At 40.2% G+C, this 20,124-nt stretch overlaps 1 protein-coding gene across 1 annotated transcript; it reads left to right on the forward strand.

Annotated features, from left to right (window-relative positions):
* The first annotated feature begins 2,276 nt into the window (after positions 1-2,276).
* LOC117460737 (sorcin-like) lies at positions 2,277-20,100 on the forward strand. Its single transcript, XM_071206095.1, has 6 exons — positions 2,277-2,306; positions 2,435-2,494; positions 7,812-7,968; positions 13,531-13,644; positions 19,639-19,697; positions 20,004-20,100. Exons 1-6 carry the CDS (start codon positions 2,277-2,279, stop codon positions 20,028-20,030), a joined length of 447 nt encoding a protein of 148 aa, XP_071062196.1. The 3' UTR covers positions 20,031-20,100.
* The last annotated feature ends 24 nt before the right edge of the window (positions 20,101-20,124 follow it).

Raw genomic sequence — 20,124 nt, forward strand, 5'->3', positions numbered from 1 at the left:
GAACATTGGTAAGGCTATGCATCGATCTTGACCTAGTGATCTCGCCATCTCATGAGCTGCTAAATGCCTAAAACTCTTCCCAGCTCCAAAGGCAACCCACAGCTCAGTGATGTTGAGGGATTGGGCTGCTGTGACTGCCAGTACTACCACATCCGTGTCAACTGTGCGTATTGACACCTTGCTATACCCTTCCTTCACAGCATCTCCTAGGTGCAGTAGGATGTGGTTATCCTCCTCATGTGTGCATGGTGCAAATACTGATTATATGTTTGCCAGTGTTGAGGGCTGTCAGACTGGTTGCCAGGAAGGAGAACAGTTCAGCCCTCTTGTCTTCAATGCGCAGAAACTCTGGCCAGTTTCCAGGAATGACACTGGATGGCTCAACATGTCTATGAACTCCCTTCCCTCTCTTGCTGCGTGTTTCAGACTTTCGGGGAAATAATCATCCCACACGACATCGACTATACTGACATGCTCCAGCTGAGAGCATGTCAGTATAGTGAGAACACTTTCTGCACATAATCAAAAAAACGTCTTAGCAGCACCAGGTCGCATGTTCACATGAGCAGCCCCATCAAGGATGATGACCTGTACTGTGCGGTGAGATGCATTCTCTTGTAAAGAAATCAGGTCCTCCAAACAGCCCACCAATCTGACTTGGTTCCAGTTCTCAGCTTGCCCATTTGTGACAATGATGGTGGCCTTTCAGGAGTCTTCTTGAGCATGGGGCCTTCAGGCGCTGCAGGATTTGATCCATTATGGTGTAGTGTGTTAGCAAGGCAAGGCAAGTTTATTTATATAGCACTTTTCAACACAAGGCAATTCAAAGTGCTTTACAAAAATTGAAAGACATTAAGAAAATGGCATTTAAAATAAACATTAAAAGAAAAAATACATGGATAAAAGTTACAGTGCAGTCTAAGATATGAATAGTTCAATTAAAAGCAGCGACAAAAAGAAAAGTCTTCAGCCTGGATTTAAAAGTAGTCAGAGTTGCAGCGGACCTGCAGGTTTCTGGGAGTTTGTTCCAGATGTTTGGAGCATAATAACTGAACGCTGCTTCTCCATGTTTAGTTCTGACTCTGGGGACAGGAAGCTGACCAGTCCCTGAAGACCTGAGAGATCTGGATGGTTCATAGTTTAGCAGGAGGTCAGAAATGTATTTTGGGCCTAAACCATTCAGTGCTTTATAAACCAGAAGCAGTATTTTGAAATCTATTCTTTGACACACAGGAAGCCAGTGTAAAGACTTCAGAGCTGGAGTGATGTGATCCACTTTCTTAGTGTTAGTGAGGACTCGAGCAGCGGCGTTCTGAATCAGCTGCAGCTTCCTAATAGATGTTTTAGTGAGACCTGTGAAGACACCATTGCAGTAGTCGAGTCTACTGAAGATAACGGGACACGTTTTTCCAAATCCTGCTGTGACATTAGTCTTTTAATCCTAGATATGTTCTTTAGGTGATAGTAGGCTGATTTAGTAACTGTTTTAATGTGACTGTTGAAACTCAGGTCAGAGTCCATGACTACACCTAGATTTCTGGCTTTATCTGTTGGTTTGAACATTGCAGACTGAAGCTCAGCGCTAACTTTTATACGTTCTGCCTTGGCTCCAAAAACCATGACCTCAGTTTTATCTTTGTTTAATTGGAGAAAGTTCCGACACATCCAGTCATTCTCTTTTTTCTGTTCCCACGGTCATGGCCTTTCTCCATGGAGATATGTTCTTCCCAGTCACTTCCTTTACCCTAGTTGGAGCAATGGCATCTATAACATTTTTAATTTTTGAATTAAAATGATCTACTAGCTCATTTACTGAGATGTTAGCAGGGGCAAGTGTGGAAGAAACATCCTGAGTAAACAGGCTCAAATCTTCAATTCTACTGAAAACCAAATTATGAATCAGAATGTAAAAAAAGATCATTAGAGAAAGAATGAAAAAAAGAATGAATGGAATAAAGTAAAATGTTTGCTTTTATTTTAAATATATTAAATACCAATTTATTTTATCTAAATGTTAAACTTAATTAAAAGGACATGCCTTTTCCACATACTGGCATGAGTCACTAACCTGTAGAGATATCCATGTCCAACAATCATCAGAACATGTACCTGGTAGTCTTCCTCTGTAGACTCTCCAAGGAACTCATCAAGCAGCGGATGATGGCATCTCGTCTATCGTCTACATGTAGCTGTTAAAACAGACAAGTACATTATTGTAGAGAGAAAGCAAAACCAATTGAACCTGCTACAAAAGAAGGCACTAACGAGGTGCAAGGATGCAAAGCAGGATCAAGCTGTGCATCCAAGTGAGTTGATACACATTTACCTTAAAACATCCTATGATGTGCCAAAAGAAACCACGCAGGGTCAGTTGGGTAGATGCCTTGCTGGCTTTGGGTCTTGGTCATATAATCATATGTGTGTTGATCTCCAGATTAACAGCAGCATGAGAATAACCTGCCCAAAGTGCCGATGCTCCATGGCGGAGGCTCCGGTAGAAATTGCCGGGATTTGCGTTTTTACCCCCTTAATGTCTGACCAATGGTTGAACAGCATTTCCGTGCACATTACTTGTGTTTAAAGTTTATAGTCCGTTTGAGTTTTGCCGTGTGAACGCAAACCGAACCTTCTGAAGAATGAAACAATGTAACACACTGTGGTCTGGTGCGCACCAGAGACTATTAGGTGTGAATGCACCGAGGTAGGTGAAGCAAAGGTCAGGTATGACACGGCCACTTACACAGCAGAACTGTCAACACATACTTTACAGATCTAACATCTCCTTTAATCAAAGTCCAATGTGGCCATAGTACTTGTATTGAACTAAAGTATCTGAATAGCCTGCTGTGTCTGCATACTGCTGATCAGTGTTTTCATTGTTGTAAAACGCTTTTGGAGCCAGCACTGTGCTCTGATTGGTCGTCCAGAGGTCACATGGTCATCCACAGCCAATCGGCTTCCAGCGGTGAGGACATTTAGGCCCATTCCCAAACCACCCCCTACACACCCTACACCCTACCCCTACACCCTACCCCTACACCCTACCCCTACGTTTGCGCGTTCACGCGGAGGGTCCGCCATATTGAGGGCTGTTCCAAACCAACGAGTGTGGAGGGGGAGTGGGCTATCAAGCCCTCACACAGCGAGTCTGCAGCGGTGCTGACTTGAGACCGGTCTCTACCTGACCGGAGTCACGCTGTGTGTGTCCGTCAGGAAACACGCTGTTAACAAGTAGTTCCAGCAAACATCCACTGATAAACTGCGATGTTAACGACCTCATGATAACCTCATATGTTTTTAACTTAGGATCAAACCTGTGTTTAGTCTAGAAAAAGGTAAATGTGTGCATTTTATTATAAAGTTGTGTATATTTACAGACTGTTGCAAAAACTAAGAAGCTTATAAACATCAGGTTTAAAACTAAAAGAGATTTGAAACACAATGAAAGATGTTTGGAGTTTTATTTGAGTTATTCATTTACATGTTTTGTCTAAGAGAAGCTGATTTGAAACCGTCGTTACATACAGTTACAGCATTTCCTGTTTCCCCCGGAGAGAGGGGAGGCCGTCCCAAAGCTTGCTGCTGTATTTACTCCCTCCATCTGACGGGAGGAGCCTCATTGAGCTGCGAGTGTGGCTACAGACGGAGTTCACTCCGTCACGGAGGGGTAGGGTCGAGGGAGTGGTTTGGGATTGGGCCAGGTATGTATGTATGTATGTATGTATGTATTCTATATACAAGTGCATATATATATATATATGCACTTGTATATAGAATATGCTGTTGAGTAGGCTACACTTAAAATAAAAGGCGTTTTTTTTCTAATTGCTTCCACATTTTAGCAATGGTGGAAGAAATACTCGTTTACATTTATATTATTATTATTTTATATATACTAAGGATATTAAAATACTACATTAAGTGCTCTTTAATTGCTTCCATATTTAAAAAATGTCTCCTTTATCACTAAAAGTCATGCAATCAAAAACAAAATTCCTATTATTAAAATTAATATGTATTGCTTTATTTTACTTTTACTCAAGTACAAGATCTGAGTACTTCTACTTTTACTCAAGTACAAGATCTGAGTACTTCTACTTTTACTCAAGTACAAGATCTGAGTACTTCTACTTTTACTCAAGTACAAGATCTGAGTACTTCTACTTTTACTCAAGTACAAGATCTGAGTACTTCTACTTTTACTCAAGTACAAGATCTGAGTACTTCTAATTTTACTCAAGATATGAGTACTTCTAAATTTACTTTTACTGAAGTCTAAGTTTTACTAAGTCTAAACCTCGAGATTATTAACATCATTCAAAGGATAAGCAGTAAATATGAAGCCATTTAATATGTTTTAAAAAAGGTAAATGCCTCAAAGGCTGCACAAACTGACAAATGAGTCAACGGGAAATATTTAAAATCATGATTACAGAAGAACGACGAACTTCCTGCACGTCTTTTCCTCATTTAAAGTCGCTTTATTCAACAGTCAGATGTTCAAACACTCTTTCTTTGAGGCATTGTGAGCCTCGAAAAGCTTCTCGTTACCCCCAGTGGAACACGATCCCTTTCTTCAGTAAAAGCACTAATACCAAACTGTACAAGTATACACATTCCTTTTGGACATAACGTATTCCCCAATATGCTGTTCACGGACATCCAGAAACAATTCATGTCATTTTCAGACATTTCTTTGACATTTTCAGATTATTTTGAAAGAAAAACTGCCCCGTTTATTCCTCTGTGTGAGGATGCTTGTTCCAGCGGATTCAAGACGCTTTTCAAAGATGTTATTCAGCTTAAAAAGAGAGAAACATGGAGGTCTGTGTGCTATGATGTGCCTTCAGGGTGTCCACTTCAGAGCCAATGAGATGATAAGAAACCAAAGAAGTGCTTCCTGTAGGGATGTGCAAGTAATCGTATTTTAATCGCAATTATGATTTTAGCCACAATTACGAAAACAACAAAATCGAAAACCAATTATTTAGCTTTGCGTGGTTGTGACATATTTGATCTAATTGATTTTTATTTATCATATTTATATATGTTTAGTGGAAGTGCGCTCCGAAATATTTGTTGATCTTGTTTATTGATATTTATTATTTTGATATTTATTTAAATGTATCATTTATTTTTGTATTGTTTTTCAGTTGAATTCTACGTTCAGTGTAATCAACAGTTGAAAAGATACTGTTCGAATTATTATTTGTTTTAAAGATCAATAAATGGATGTTTTCAAAGTCAACGAATAATCGTATTTAATAATCGTGATGTCAATTATTGACCAAAATAATCGTAATTATGATTGTTGCCATAGTCGCGCAGCCCTAGCTTCCTGATCCCCACACTTTGTTCTCTCTGTGTCCTCGTCTCTGCAGCAGGATCCAATCTACGGATACTTCACAGCCGTAGCTGGCCTTTCTCACACCACACACTTTCCCTCAATAGCAAAAAGCCCAGCATGCATTTGGTTTACTTCCATTGAGCTGCTTTGATTGATCTGGTGTTGCGCTCGCATGCTCAGTGTAACATTTGAACAACAGGGTTGTTGTAAAACTGTTGAAATATAAGGCTATGAAAAATACGCAACTAGAAAGACTACAAATCCCAGAGTAAGTGATGTCATTAACGTTACACATGACACTCGTGTTACTCACTGAAACCTTGTAGCCGGTCCCGCATGCTGGCTCTCACGGAACCGACTAACTCCCCTGTGTGTACGCGCAGCTCTCAACACGCCCAGACTAGTAGTGATTTTCACCTCTTTGAATACTTTCCGCCTCGTTCTGAAAGAAAGAAGTGAAATGTTCAACGTGACGGCCGTCTGGGTGTGTGGTGCGAGACGGGAGATGTAGTTCATTGAGCGGTTTCATACCAACAAGTGTTACTTCAGTTTTACAACACATTTAAAAAACAATTACTTGCAAAATTATCTTTTAAATTGACAAACATCATGTGTGTAATTCGTGGCACAATTCAAACGTGATGGAAAGATAATCTTTCTCTCTCCATTGACTTCAATACAGACTGTTTCCTAAATAAGGTCCCATGGAGGAAGGGGAGGGGCTTCTTCGCCTCTCTGTCGGCGCATGAGGACAAAATGGCCCAACTTTTGAGAGAGCGAAACGTCACAGATTACCCATCATGCCTGGCTGTCAGAGCAGAAGTGCCCGTATGTGCGCTCACAGAGCATGCGCCCCTTAAGCCCCGCCCCCGAGCTCCCACTCTATAGTAGTTTATTTAGTTTAAAAAAAGTACCCTCTGATTTACAGACGTCTCTTTCTCCATGTTAGTCAATGGGGAAAGTCTTTCTGGGCCAAGTGACGTCCCGGACTGATATGGAGGTTGTAGTACCGCCGTTGGGACACAACGAATATTTTCCTCAGAGTCCGGCGCACTTGGGGGCTTGGGTTTTAAAATGTTGGTGTGGGAAAACTGGCTTGGTCTTTTTGCATTGTTATGTTAGAAACAGCAAAGAGCCAAACACAAAATGCTGCAGGCTGGAAGCTTCTGTCTACAATATTTGATCTGTATCATGAAGACCCCCCCCCCCCCCCCCCCCCCCTCCTCACCTCAACAGGAAACTGAGACTCACAGCGGAAATAAACTTAAAAACACTTGTGGTTATTTGATCTAGCTGTTCACGCTTCACAAGTAAAGGGACAACATAAAAGCTAGTCAGGAATGTCTTTTCAAATCATTTGTATATTCATTAAAATACATCTTTACATCCGACAGCAATCGATTTAACACACTGTGGAAAAAAAACAAAGTAATGCGATATTTTATAATAATAATAATAATAATATGACTTGATTACTAAGAGTGATTTTCATGGTACTCAAAGAGACATTTACAGATTATATTTATCACACTTCCTACAAATCCACACCATGTTTGCCACAGTATGCGTTGAAGCCCTGAAAAGGTGTCCATTCAATAATTACATTTGGACTTTCGGAGCTGCTAGCCTCTTTCATGGAGGAGAGTTGCACGATTGAAAGACATCTGGCTCACTGTTGATGTCTCCAGTGTTTCATATGCAAGCTTTGATACCTCTCACGTGTGTGAATCTGCATATTACGTGCTTTATTTCTGAGCAAATGGAGAGCGTTATCCCACAATGCAGTGCATGCATAATGGGAATAAATCTACTTCTAAGTTTTTGTTTTTTTTATACTTTTTTTTATTGAGTCAGGCACAATGAGTTTACATTTATACAGTCAATATTTTTATTTATTTTTCCCCTTTCCCTCCCTCCCGGTCCTAGCTAGTAAAATAAATAACTAACTAAATAAATAAGATAGATACCTGTATAGGTAAAAGTAAAGTAATATAGAAGATAATATTAAAAGAAAATGTATAGATAAGGGAATAAAGAATAGTAATACTTGTACCCATATACTCATATGTATACCCATGTTCACATGCACATACATACACGTACCTACATACATACATACATACATACATACATACATGTATACAAAGACATATACAAAATGTATAAATCTACTTCTAAGTTTAACTGACTATACACGTCCCCATTACCTCGTTTTTGATCCAGTATTTGGTGCACGTCTTGCATATCCCCCCACCTGTGAAAACAGAAATACTAGACGACCTGTAATAGTTGACTCGGGAGCTGAGTGTATATATCGTGCATTATCTGTTATTGAGTCGTACTGTGGCCACGCAGTGATGTATCTTCTGGTTCCAGACGTTTGTCCTGATGATAAAGCGATCTTTTTGAGTAAAGTGCATGGTAAAAAACCCACCAGTAAGAGTACGTGATGTGTCCTTGACAGTCTCCTCAGAGGGACATGTCCAACAGTATGGGCTTTTCTGAGTTCAAGGAGCTGTGGCAGTCGGTGAACGGCTGGAAGAACACGTTCGCCTCATACGACCGCGACCGCAGCGGGACGGTGGAGGGACACGAGCTGCAGCAGGCCTTCAGCGCCATGGGTACTCACACACCCCCCTACACACACCCTTACTCAAGTAGAAGTACACACACCCTTACTCAAGTAGAAGTACAGATACTCGTGTTTAAAAATACTCTAGTGAAAGTAGAAGTACTGACTAAACTTCTTTACTCAAGTGAAAGTAAAAAGCCTTTGAAGTGTACTTCAGTAAAAAGTACCCATAGCTAGCAGCTGCTTTAAAGAGTACCTGACCTCCATTTATATTAATAGAACAATAATGTCATTGTTAGCTAATGAATGTTTCCATGCTGAACAACGGCAACATGACAACGTTTCCATTGGTCCCTCTTCTTTAGAGAAGACCAGGAAGTGATGGATACACGGATCGTGTTCCAACCAATAGGCACGCAGTGACTCTGAAGAATAATGACCACACCACAAAACACACATTCAGACTAAAGGAACCAGCTGTTTGGGAAATGAGAGAAGTAGAAAGTACAGGTATTTGAGTTCAACATGAGAGAAGTAGAAAGTACAGGTATTTGAGTTCAACATGAGAGAAGTAGAAAGTACAGGTATTTGAGTTCAACGTGAGAGAAGTAGAAAGTACAGGTATTTGGGTTCAACATGTAAGAAGTAGAAAGTACAGGTATTTGAGTTCAACATGAGAGAAGTAGAAAGTACAGGTATTTGGGTTCAACATGTAAGAAGTAGAAAGTACATGTATTTGAGTTCAACATGTGAGAAGTAGAAAGTACAGGTATTTGAGTTCAACATGTAAGAAGTAGAAAGTACAGGTATTTGAGTTCAACATGTAAGAAGTAGAAAGTACAGGTATTTGAGTTCAACATGTAAGAAGTAGAAAGTACAGGTATTTGAGTTCAACATGTAAGAAGTAGAAAGTACAGGTATTTGAGTTCAAAATGTAAGAAGTAGAAAGTACAGGTATTTGAGTTCAACATGAGAGAAGTAGAAAGTACAGGTATTTGAGTTCAACATGAGAGAAGTAGAAAGTACAGGTATTTGAGTTCAACATGTAAGAAGTAGAAAGTACAGGTATTTGTGTTCAACATGAGAGAAGTAGAAAGTACAGGTATTTGAGTTCAACATGAGAGAAGTAGAAAGTACAGGTATTTGAGTTCAACATGAGAGAAGTAGAAAGTACAGGTATTTGAGTTCAACATGAGAGAAGTAGAAAGTACAGGTATTTGAGTTCAACATGTAAGAAGTAGAAAGTACAGGTATTTGGGTTCAACATGTAAGAAGTAGAAAGTACAGGTATTTGAGTTCAACATGTGAGAAGTAGAAAGTACAGGTATTTGAGTTCAACATGTAAGAAGTAGAAAGTACAGGTATTTGAGTTCAACATGTAAGAAGTAGAAAGTACAGGTATTTGAGTTCAACATGTAAGAAGTAGAAAGTACAGGTATTTGAGTTCAACATGTAAGAAGTAGAAAGTACAGGTATTTGAGTTCAAAATGTAAGAAGTAGAAAGTACAGGTATTTGAGTTCAACATGAGAGAAGTAGAAAGTACAGGTATTTGAGTTCAACATGAGAGAAGTAGAAAGTACAGGTATTTGAGTTCAACATGAGAGAAGTAGAAAGTAAAGGTATTTGAGTTCAACATGAGAGAAGTAGAAAGTACAGGTATTTGAGTTCAACATGAGAGAAGTAGAAAGTACAGGTATTTGAGTTCAACATGAGAGAAGTAGAAAGTACAGGTATTTGAGTTCAACATGAGAGAAGTAGAAAGTACAGGTATTTGAGTTCAACATGAGAGAAGTAGAAAGTACAGGTATTTGAGTTCAACATGTAAGAAAGTACAGGTATTTGAGTTCAACATGTAAGAAGTAGAAAGTACAGGTATTTGTGTTCAACATGTAAGAAGTAGAAAGTACAGGTATTTGAGTTCAACATGTAAGAAGTAGAAAGTACAGGTATTTGGGTTCAACATGTAAGAATTCAAAGTAAAAAGTCGTCAGAAAAATATGTAGTGGAGTAAAGTACTGATACCAGAAGAATGTACTTAAGTACAGTAACAAAGTATTTGTACACCTCTGCCTGACAGACACTGGAAGGAATGCTGCTCCAAAATCAAGTTAAAGAAAAATAACAACAATATGTTTCCACTTGTAATGAGTGTCCCTGCCGATAGAACAAGTGAACTTTTGATATTTAGATATATCAGATCTTTTAATTAGCTTGCAAAACGTTTTTGAACGGCCAGGATCAGGAAATGTGTAACGATTAACGAAATAAGCCAGAAATGCTGCAAACGTAGCTGTTTCCTTATTGTATGTTGATTTGCACATTCACAGCGTAACACAGGCGCTAACCAAAGCCCGGCCAGGCAGACTGAGTTTTCTTAGTTTCCCCAAAGAACCTCTGATCCGAATAACTTCACGTTTGGCATTAACCTGCCCGTTGTCCTTAGCAACACCCACACTAAACAGGAAGCAGATCGGTCCAAGGGTTGGTGGGATAATCAAGATTCAGAAACCCACACGTACAGAGCAGAGTTCCCGTTAGAATATGTTTTCTCCGGTCAACATGTCCGTTAAAGTTTAAATCTTCCGGACAAAATGAGAAAAGTGCCGGTCAAAGGTCTTCTTTGTTATGTATTGAGCTTTAAAACAAATTGATGATTCGATATTAAACAAACTAATAATAGCAGATTAACCACATTATTCAAAAGTGTTCAGTAATTTATATAATAAACGGAGCGCTCTCCCTCTCCTGACAGCCCGTCAGTCTCATGCAGCTCGCGGATCAGTAATGAGTGACCCGACAGTAACACTAAACATATCTATAACTAGTTACGGTAGTTTGAGAGGTGATTAAAATAGCTACGTGTGATATTCTAACCTGAAGTGTGTGTTTTGTCCGCTCACCGCTGCAGGTGATCAGAGCTGCGTGTCGACTCGTCAGCAGCAGCTGATCTCTCTCTCCCGCCAGATTAGACTCGCGTTTATGTCCATATCGATCAGATGCAGCTAGTTCTAGCTAATGATAGGACTACCTGCTTATTAAAAGACACCTAAACAATAAGTATCGCTATGCAACTGGATGAGGCCACAAAGTATAGCGCAGCATTATGCATTTGTTTACATGCCCACCGGAACCCAGAGGCATTACCAACAGATCAACGCACAATCAACCCATCCAGGACATCTCTTTCTCCACATTACATGTTAGACATTAGAGTTGACTATTCTTGTCTGTCACATAAGTGGCGCAAATTGCGCAACTGATGTGGTATTGCGCTAAACGGAAATTATTTTGGACGGACACTTTGACCGGAGAGATTTAGATTTGCCTGTCTTCAGCATATTTTACCGGTCGTAGTCCGGTAATTACCGGCTAACGGGAACTCTGGTACAGAGACACGTCTGTGCTTACAGTGTCTCGGATCAGCAGTGGCGAGCCGTCAGGGCCCTCTAGGCCCTCTGTGAGGGCCTAAGATATTCTAAAAAATAATATTTGAAAACATTAAAAAAAAATTATATATATTATTTTTACCCTACTTTTTCATTAGTTTTACCAACATAACTCGATTTAATTGTATTTAAAATAACATTTCCAAATAAATAAATCCTTCGAATCTGCCTGTTCAGTTTCTGTTAGAATGTGAAGGGTTACATGCCGTCTCTGCGACCGTGAAGACGGGAGAGCTTGTTGGTCCCTCTCTACATTCACAGAGGGCCAGCTATATTAACTCAACGAGAGAGTAATGTCAAATGACAGTACAATTGACCAATCATATCTTCCCTCTAAATGGGCGGGCTTTATTTTCGCGGACTTTATGACAAGTTCCGCCCGCTGTGAGGTCTATGCAAGGGGTGCAGTGACGCGTCCTAACACCCGGAAGTAAGCCGCGCTCGGATTCCCTCGACAGAAAGCAGTGGGTTTTCTCCATAGGATTTTGGAAGATAGCTTGAAATAAGGTCTGTGGAAAACGAACCTGTTAGATAAATGCACGTTTTGTTCAGCCGGATAATATCCATAAGTCTACCCTACTGTTATTAATTTTGAATCATAAATCTAATAGATAGATTTATGATCGATAGATTTATGATTAGCATAAGTTCGTTCATGATGGCTCACTTCAGTGATAATGATGACATCGTTTGCAAAATTATTAACAGAGTCATTTTCAAGATTGAGTTACAATGATAAACTGGAGTGGCAAAGGATCAGCTGAATGACCCGCAAGTGCTTCATCCAAAAGGACAGGAGGATGGACTTTGTGTTTCAGTGATTTGATCATCAAAGGTAGGCCTAAGTCATTTTCAATGCGGGCCGCCGTGCCGACTTAATTCATTTGTAATTGTTACTTGGCTGTGGGTGCCCTGTCATGATAGGTGTTTATATAAATGATGTTGTTTTGTGTGGTAGAGGGTCGCTGTCATTGATGCGTTTTGCACCCCGGGCCGCTGTTTTGATATTCAAGAAGTATGCGCTGTGACGTAATAACTCTTCTTTTTTTTCGAGGGAAGGGGGGTCAGAGGGCCTAGGTATAAAAGTCACGGCTCGCCACTGCGGATCAGAATCAGAATGATTGGTTAAAGGAATTTGCTCTGGTGTATAATGCTGCATACGTCTCTTCTAAATCAACATGTGTCCCCTCTTCTTCATGTCTCTTCTAAATCAACATGTGTCCCCTCTTCTTCATGTCTCTTCTACATCAACATGTGTCCCCTCTTCTTAATGTCTCTTCTACATCAACATGTGTCCCCTCTTCTTCATGTCTCTTCTACATCAACATGTGTCCCCTCTTCTTCATGTCTCTTCTACATCAACACGTGTCCCCTCTTCTTCATGTCTCTTCTACATCAACACGTGTCCCCTCTTCTTCATGTCTCTTCTACATCAACATGTGTCCCCTCTTCTTCTGTCTCTTCTACATCAACACGTGTCCCCTCTTCTCATGTCTCTTCTACATCAACATGTGTCCCCTCTTCTTCATGTCTCTTCTACATCAACATGTGTCCCCTCTGTGGAAAGAGACTCTGAAAGTTTCAGGAACAAAGATTCTCTCTCTTTTTGATCCATTTCTATAAAAACCTGTCTGAAAATGAGTTGATCAGATTTTGGCCACTTGATGATGTCATAACGATGTGTTGTCTTGTGTAACCATTAGCCAATCAGCAACCAAGGTAACCCCCCCCCCCCCCTGACTCCCTAGAGCTCCATTGAGTCTTTGTAACCAAATATCTCTCAGAGGGGCGTGGGGGAGGGGCTCCTTGTTTTCATCTAAAGTAACAGACAGAGAATCAGCACTTTGGAAACAGGGCTGAAACAGAGGGGATTATGGGTAATGCTGCAATGACCTGTTTGGTGTTTCAGCCAATCAGAGACAGGCTCTGTATATATCTGAGACCTGTGATATGTTGATGAACAACAGAATGATAGGGGACCTTTTTGCATTGTGCGGAAATGTGCAAACAAATTATTTTTTATGTTAAAGTGAATTTGTATTAGGTTGAAATGAATATGATGATGATGATGATGATGATGATGATGATGATGATGATGATGATGATGATGATGATGATGATGATGATGATGATGATGAATGTCCTCTATGATGTTCCCGTGCAGGTTATAATCTGAGCCCTCAGGCGATTAGCATCATCATGAACCGCTACAGCGTGCAGAGAAGAATCGGGTTCGACGACTTCATGAGCTGCTGCATCAAACTCCGCGCGCTGACCGGTGAGTCTGAGGCTTTTAAATAAAATACAACATTACTACTGAGCGTCCACCAATCAGAGGGTCTGCGGTTCTGGAGCCTAAATGATCAATTACTTGTATGTAGTGTCTCTACTTTAAAGAGTCCTCTCCTGCTGATGTTCAGGTGTATATCAGTATGTAGTGTCTCTACTTTAAAGAGTCCTCTCCTGCTGATGTTCAGGTGTATATCAGTATGTAGTGTCTCTACTTTAAAGAGTCCTCTCCTGCTGATGTTCAGGTGTATATCAGTATGTAGTGTCTCTACTTTAAAGAGTCCTCTCCTGCTGATGTTCAGGTGTATATCAGTATGTAGTGTCTCTACTTTAAAGAGTCCTCTCCTGCTGATGTTCAGGTGTATATCAGTATGCAGTGTCTCTACTTTAAAGAGTCCTCTCCTGCTGATGTTCAGGTGTATATCAGTATGTAGTGTCTCTACTTTAAAGAGTCCTCTCCTGCTGATGTTCAGGTGTATATCAGTATGTAGTGTCTCTACTTTAAAGAGTCCTCTCCTGCTGATGTTCAGGTGTATATCAGTATGTAGTGTCTCTACTTTAAAGAGTCCTCTCCTGCTGATGTTCAGGTGTATATCAGTATGTAGTGTCTCTACTTTAAAGAGTCCTCTCCTGCTGATGTTCAGGTGTATATCAGTATGTAGTGTCTCTACTTTAAAGAGTCCTCTCCTGCTGATGTTCAGGTGTATATCAGTATGTAGTGTCTCTACTTTAAAGAGTCCTCTCCTGCTGATGTTCAGGTGTATATCAGTATGTAGTGTCTCTACTTTAAAGAGTCCTCTCCTGCTGATGTTCAGGTGTATATCAGTATGTAGTGTCTCTACTTTAAAGAGTCCTCTCCTGCTGATGTTCAGGTGTATATCAGTATGTAGTGTCTCTACTTTAAAGAGTCCTCTCCTGCTGATGTTCAGGTGTATATCAGTATGTAGTGTCTCTACTTTAAAGAGTCCTCTCCTGCTGATGTTCAGGTGTATATCAGTATGTAGTGTCTCTACTTTAAAGAGTCCTCTCCTGCTGATGTTCAGGTGTATATCAGTATGTAGTGTCTCTACTTTAAAGAGTCCTCTCCTGCTGATGTTCAGGTGTATATCAGTATGTAGTGTCTCTACTTTAAAGAGTCCTCTCCTGCTGATGTTCAGGTGTATATCAGTATGTAGTGTCTCTACTTTAAAGAGTCCTCTCCTGCTGATGTTCAGGTGTATATCAGTATGTAGTGTCTCTACTTTAAAGAGTCCTCTCCTGCTGATGTTCAGGTGTATATCAGTATGTAGTGTCTCTACTTTAAAGAGTCCTCTCCTGCTGATGTTCAGGTGTATATCAGTATGTAGTGTCTCTACTTTAAAGAGTCCTCTCCTGCTGATGTTCAGGTGTATATCAGTATGTAGTGTCTCTACTTTAAAGAGTCCTCTCCTGCTGATGTTCAGGTGTATATCAGTATGTAGTGTCTCTACTTTAAAGAGTCCTCTCCTGCTGATGTTCAGGTGTATATCAGTATGTAGTGTCTCTACTTTAAAGAGTCCTCTCCTGCTGATGTTCAGGTGTATATCAGTATGTAGTGTCTCTACTTTAAAGAGTCCTCTCCTGCTGATGTTCAGGTGTATATCAGTATGTAGTGTCTCTACTTTAAAGAGTCCTCTCCTGCTGATGTTCAGGTGTATATCAGTATGTAGTGTCTCTACTTTAAAGAGTCCTCTCCTGCTGATGTTCAGGTGTATATCAGTATGTAGTGTCTCTACTTTAAAGAGTCCTCTCCTGCTGATGTTCAGGTGTATATCAGTATGTAGTGTCTCTACTTTAAAGAGTCCTCTCCTGCTGATGTTCAGGTGTATATCAGTATGTAGTGTCTCTACTTTAAAGAGTCCTCTCCTGCTGATGTTCAGGTGTATATCAGTATGTAGTGTCTCTACTTTAAAGAGTCCTCTCCTGCTGATGTTCAGGTGTATATCAGTATGTAGTGTCTCTACTTTAAAGAGTCCTCTCCTGCTGATGTTCAGGTGTATATCAGTATGTAGTGTCTCTACTTTAAAGAGTCCTCTCCTGCTGATGTTCAGGTGTATATCAGTATGTAGTGTCTCTACTTTAAAGAGTCCTCTCCTGCTGATGTTCAGGTGTATATCAGTATGTAGTGTCTCTACTTTAAAGAGTCCTCTCCTGCTGATGTTCAGGTGTATATCAGTATGTAGTGTCTCTACTTTAAAGAGTCCTCTCCTGCTGATGTTCAGGTGTATATCAGTATGTAGTGTCTCTACTTTAAAGAGTCCTCTCCTGCTGATGTTCAGGTGTATATCAGTATGTAGTGTCTCTACTTTAAAGAGTCCTCTCCTGCTGATGTTCAGGTGTATATCAGTATGTAGTGTCTCTACTTTAAAGAGTCCTCTCCTGCTGATGTTCAGGTGTATATCAGTATGTAGTGTCTCTACTTTAAAGAGTCCTCTCCTGCTGATGTTCAGGTGTATATCAGTATGCAGTGTCTCTACTTTAAAGAGTCCTCTCCTGCTGATGTTCAGGTATCAGTATGTAGTGTCTCTACTTTAAAGAGTCCTCTCCTGCTGATGTTCAGGTATCAGTATGTAGTGTCTCTACTTTAAAGAGTCCTCTCCTGCTGATGTTCAGGTGTATATCAGTATGTAGTGTCTCTACTTTAAAGAGTCCTCTCCTGCTGATGTTCAGGTGTATATCAGTATGTAGTGTCTCTACTTTAAAGAGTCCTCTCCTGCTGATGTTCAGGTGTATATCAGTATGTAGTGTCTCTACTTTAAAGAGTCCTCTCCTGCTGATGTTCAGGTGTATATCAGTATATAGTGTCTCTACTTTAAAGAGTCCTCTCCTGCTGATGTTCAGGTATCAGTATGTAGTGTCTCTACTTTAAAGAGTCCTCTACTGCTGATGTTCAGGTATCAGTATGTAGTGTCTCTACTTTAAAGAGTCCTCTCCTGCTGAGGTTCAGGTGTATATCAGTATGTAGTGTCTCTACTTTAAAGAGTCCTCTCCTGCTGATGTTCAGGTGTATATCAGTATGTAGTGTCTCTACTTTAAAGAGTCCTCTCCTGCTGATGTTCAGGGTATATCAGTATGTAGTGTCTCTACTTTAAAGAGTCCTCTCCTGCTGATGTTCAGGTGTATATCAGTATAGTGTCTCTACTTTAAAGAGTCCTCTCCTGCTGATGTTCAGGTGTATATCAGTATGTAGTGTCTCTACATTAAAGAGTCCTCTCCTGCTGATGTTCAGGTGTATATCAGTATGCAGTGTCTCTACTTTAAAGAGTCCTCTCCTGCTGATGTTCAGGTATCAGTATGTAGTGTCTCTACTTTAAAGAGTCCTCTCCTGCTGATGTTCAGGTGTATATCAGTATGTAGTGTCTCTACTTTAAAGAGTCCTCTCCTGCTGATGTTCAGGTGTATATCAGTATGTAGTGTCTCTACTTTAAAGAGTCCTCTCCTGCTGATGTTCAGGTGTATATCAGTATGTAGTGTCTCTACTTTAAAGAGTCCTCTCCTGCTGATGTTCAGGTGTATATCAGTATAGTGTCTCTACTTTAAAGAGTCCTCTCCTGCTGATGTTCAGGTGTATATCAGTATGTAGTGTCTCTACTTTAAAGAGTCCTCTCCTGCTGATGTTCAGGTGTATATCAGTATGTAGTGTCTCTACTTTAAAGAGTCCTCTCCTGCTGATGTTCAGGTATCAGTATGTAGTGTCTCTACTTTAAAGAGTCCTATCCTGCTGATGTTCAGGTGTATATCAGTATGTAGTGTCTCTACTTTAAAGAGTCCTCTCCTGCTGATGTTCAGGTATCAGTATGTAGTGTCTCTACTTTAAAGAGTCCTCTCCTGCTGATGTTCAGGTATCAGTATGTAGTGTCTCTACTTTAAAGAGTCCTCTCCTGCTGATGTTCAGGTGTATATCAGTATGTAGTGTCTCTACTTTAAAGAGTCCTCTCCTGCTGATGTTCAGGTGTATATCAGTATGTAGTGTCTCTACTTTAAAGAGTCCTCTCCTGCTGATGTTCAGGTGTATATCAGTATGTAGTGTCTCTACTTTAAAGAGTCCTCTCCTGCTGATGTTCAGGTGTATATCAGTATGTAGTGTCTCTACTTTAAAGAGTCCTCTCCTGCTGATGTTCAGGTGTATATCAGTATGTAGTGTCTCTACTTTAAAGAGTCCTCTCCTGCTGATGTTCAGGTGTATATCAGTATGTAGTGTCTCTACTTTAAAGAGTCCTCTCCTGCTGATGTTCAGGTGCATATCAGTGTGTAGTGTCTCTTCTTTAAAGAGTCCTCTCCTGCTGATGTTCAGGTGTATATCAGTATGTAGTGTCTCTACTTTAAAGAGTCCTCTCCTGCTGATGTTCAGGTGTATATCAGTATAGTGTCTCTACTTTAAAGAGTCCTCTCCTGCTGATGTTCAGGTGTATATCAGTGTGTAGTGTCTCTACTTTAAAGAGTCTCTCCTGCTGATGTTCAGGTGTATATCAGTATGTAGTGTCTCTACTTTAAAGAGTCCTCTCCTGCTGATGTTCAGGTGTATATCAGTATGTAGTGTCTCTACTTTAAAGAGTCCTCTCCTGCTGATGTTCAGGTATATCAGTATGTAGTGTCTCTACTTTAAAGAGTCCTCTCCTGCTGATGCTCAGGTGTATATCAGTGTGTAGTGTCTCTACTTTAAAGAGTCCTCTCCTGCTGATGTTCTGGTGTATATCAGTATGTAGTGTCTCTACTTTAAAGAGTCCTCTCCTGCTGATGTTCAGGTGTATATCAGGATGTAGTGTCTCTACTTTAAAGAGTCCTCTCCTGCTGATGTTCAGGTGTATATCAGTGTGTAGTGTCTCTACTTTAAAGAGTCCTCTCCTGCTGATGTTCTGGTGTATATCAGTATGTAATGTCTCTACTTTAAAGAGTCCTCTCCTGCTGATGTTCTGGTGTATATCAGGATGTAGTGTCTCTACTTTAAAGAGTCCTGTCCTGTTGCCTAAATAATACATTAATTGTATGGTATTGTATATATTTCACAGTTTTTCTGGCCGCATAAAATCGAGGTTCCTTCCGGGCCATCAACCAGGCTGAGTCGGGCTGAGTATGCTAAACTAGAGAGAATCGCTGGCAAGGGGCTACAACTACAACAAGATGAACATATTTGACCGTGATTTAATTGTAATACACGTTTCAAAATGATGCCGAAGTAACAACATACTGATACCGGTTAGTAAAAACCATGAATTAATGCTTTGAGTCGGCAGACAGACGGCAGGCGAAACACCTTTTTAAAATGCGTGTTTTCTGAATGGAGATCGGCTAAGCTAACGCAGTATACGCTCCGACCGTCCATACTCACAACAACGGCCGACAGGCATAAATAAACCAGCGACTGTATTCTCCATGACACAGGCAGTCTGTGGTTTATACTTTTGTCTAGTTTCTGAACAGATACGAAGAGCTGTGAGCTCTGAGTGCTAACAGCTAACGGCTGATGTTGGTTTTCTGTGGTTCTCATTGAAGATGACGTCACGGCTCCGCCTACACTGCGTTACTATAGATACTGCCCCAGTTCCTAAACTGTAATGGAAATGCGCCATAAAGTGAGCCTGTCCTAACGAGGCCTAGCCATACAGAGCGAGGCCGTGTAGTGGAAATGCGCCATAAGTGGCCGCAAAAGACAAGAAAAGCGCCAAACCCCAAAAAGCGTAATAGTGCCTCGTTTATTATACTTTTTTTCTTTAGTTGATAAATCAGTTAATTTGGTATCATCTGTTAATTTGCTTGTTGACAATAAATAAAGAGATGTGGAAAAGTAGAAAAACAAAAAATTCAGCAAAAACATTTTTGATGAATCTCATTTTTTGGAGTGCAGCGTTTCTCCGCAGTTGTCTTCCCTGAGACGGCCTCTATCTGGGCGTGGAGACGCGACGCTCATCGTCAACAGAGAGAGCAATGAGGAAGTTCATTAAAATGTGCTTTAATGTGTTTTCAGATCATTTCCAGAGGAGAGACACAACCCGAACGGGCAGAGCCGAGTTTCAGTTTGACGAGGTATGATAACCATTTGTTATTATTTTATGTATCTTATTAAATGTTTTCTTTGTCAATTTTACTTTAACTTTTCAATGTTTATATTCATTATTTATTTTTTTGTCATATAATGACATTTAATTTATTTTTGTTTTATTTTACTTTGTTTTATTTTATTTTATTCTATTCTATTATTTTTGATTCTATACTATTCCAAAATGAAACGACTGATACAAAATTTAGTTTCCCCCGAGGGATGAATGAAGTATTTTTCCTCCTGTTTCCTGTGAATGTTGTATCAAATATTAAAGATGTCTCTCTCTGCAGTTCATCCAGGTCACCATGAACATATGAAGCGGGGAAACCTCATCATGTCTCTCTGCAGTTCATCCCGGTCACCATGAACATATGAAACTTCTCATTAACAGCATGAACTCTTTTTACTGTA

This window comes from Pseudochaenichthys georgianus, chromosome 16 (genome assembly GCF_902827115.2).
Source record: "Pseudochaenichthys georgianus chromosome 16, fPseGeo1.2, whole genome shotgun sequence".
NCBI classification, from domain to species: Eukaryota; Metazoa; Chordata; class Actinopteri; order Perciformes; family Channichthyidae; genus Pseudochaenichthys; species Pseudochaenichthys georgianus.

Excerpts from the sequence above, each read along its gene's own strand:
- LOC117460737 (XM_071206095.1), top strand. The coding sequence starts at position 2,277 with ATGCAAAGCAGGATCAAGCTGTGCATCCAA. Across the intron at positions 2,495-7,811 it reads GCTCCATGGCGGAGGCTCCG|TCTCCTCAGAGGGACATGTC; the intron begins GTAGAAATTGCC and ends TGTCCTTGACAG. Across the intron at positions 7,969-13,530 it reads GCAGGCCTTCAGCGCCATGG|GTTATAATCTGAGCCCTCAG; the intron begins GTACTCACACAC and ends GTTCCCGTGCAG.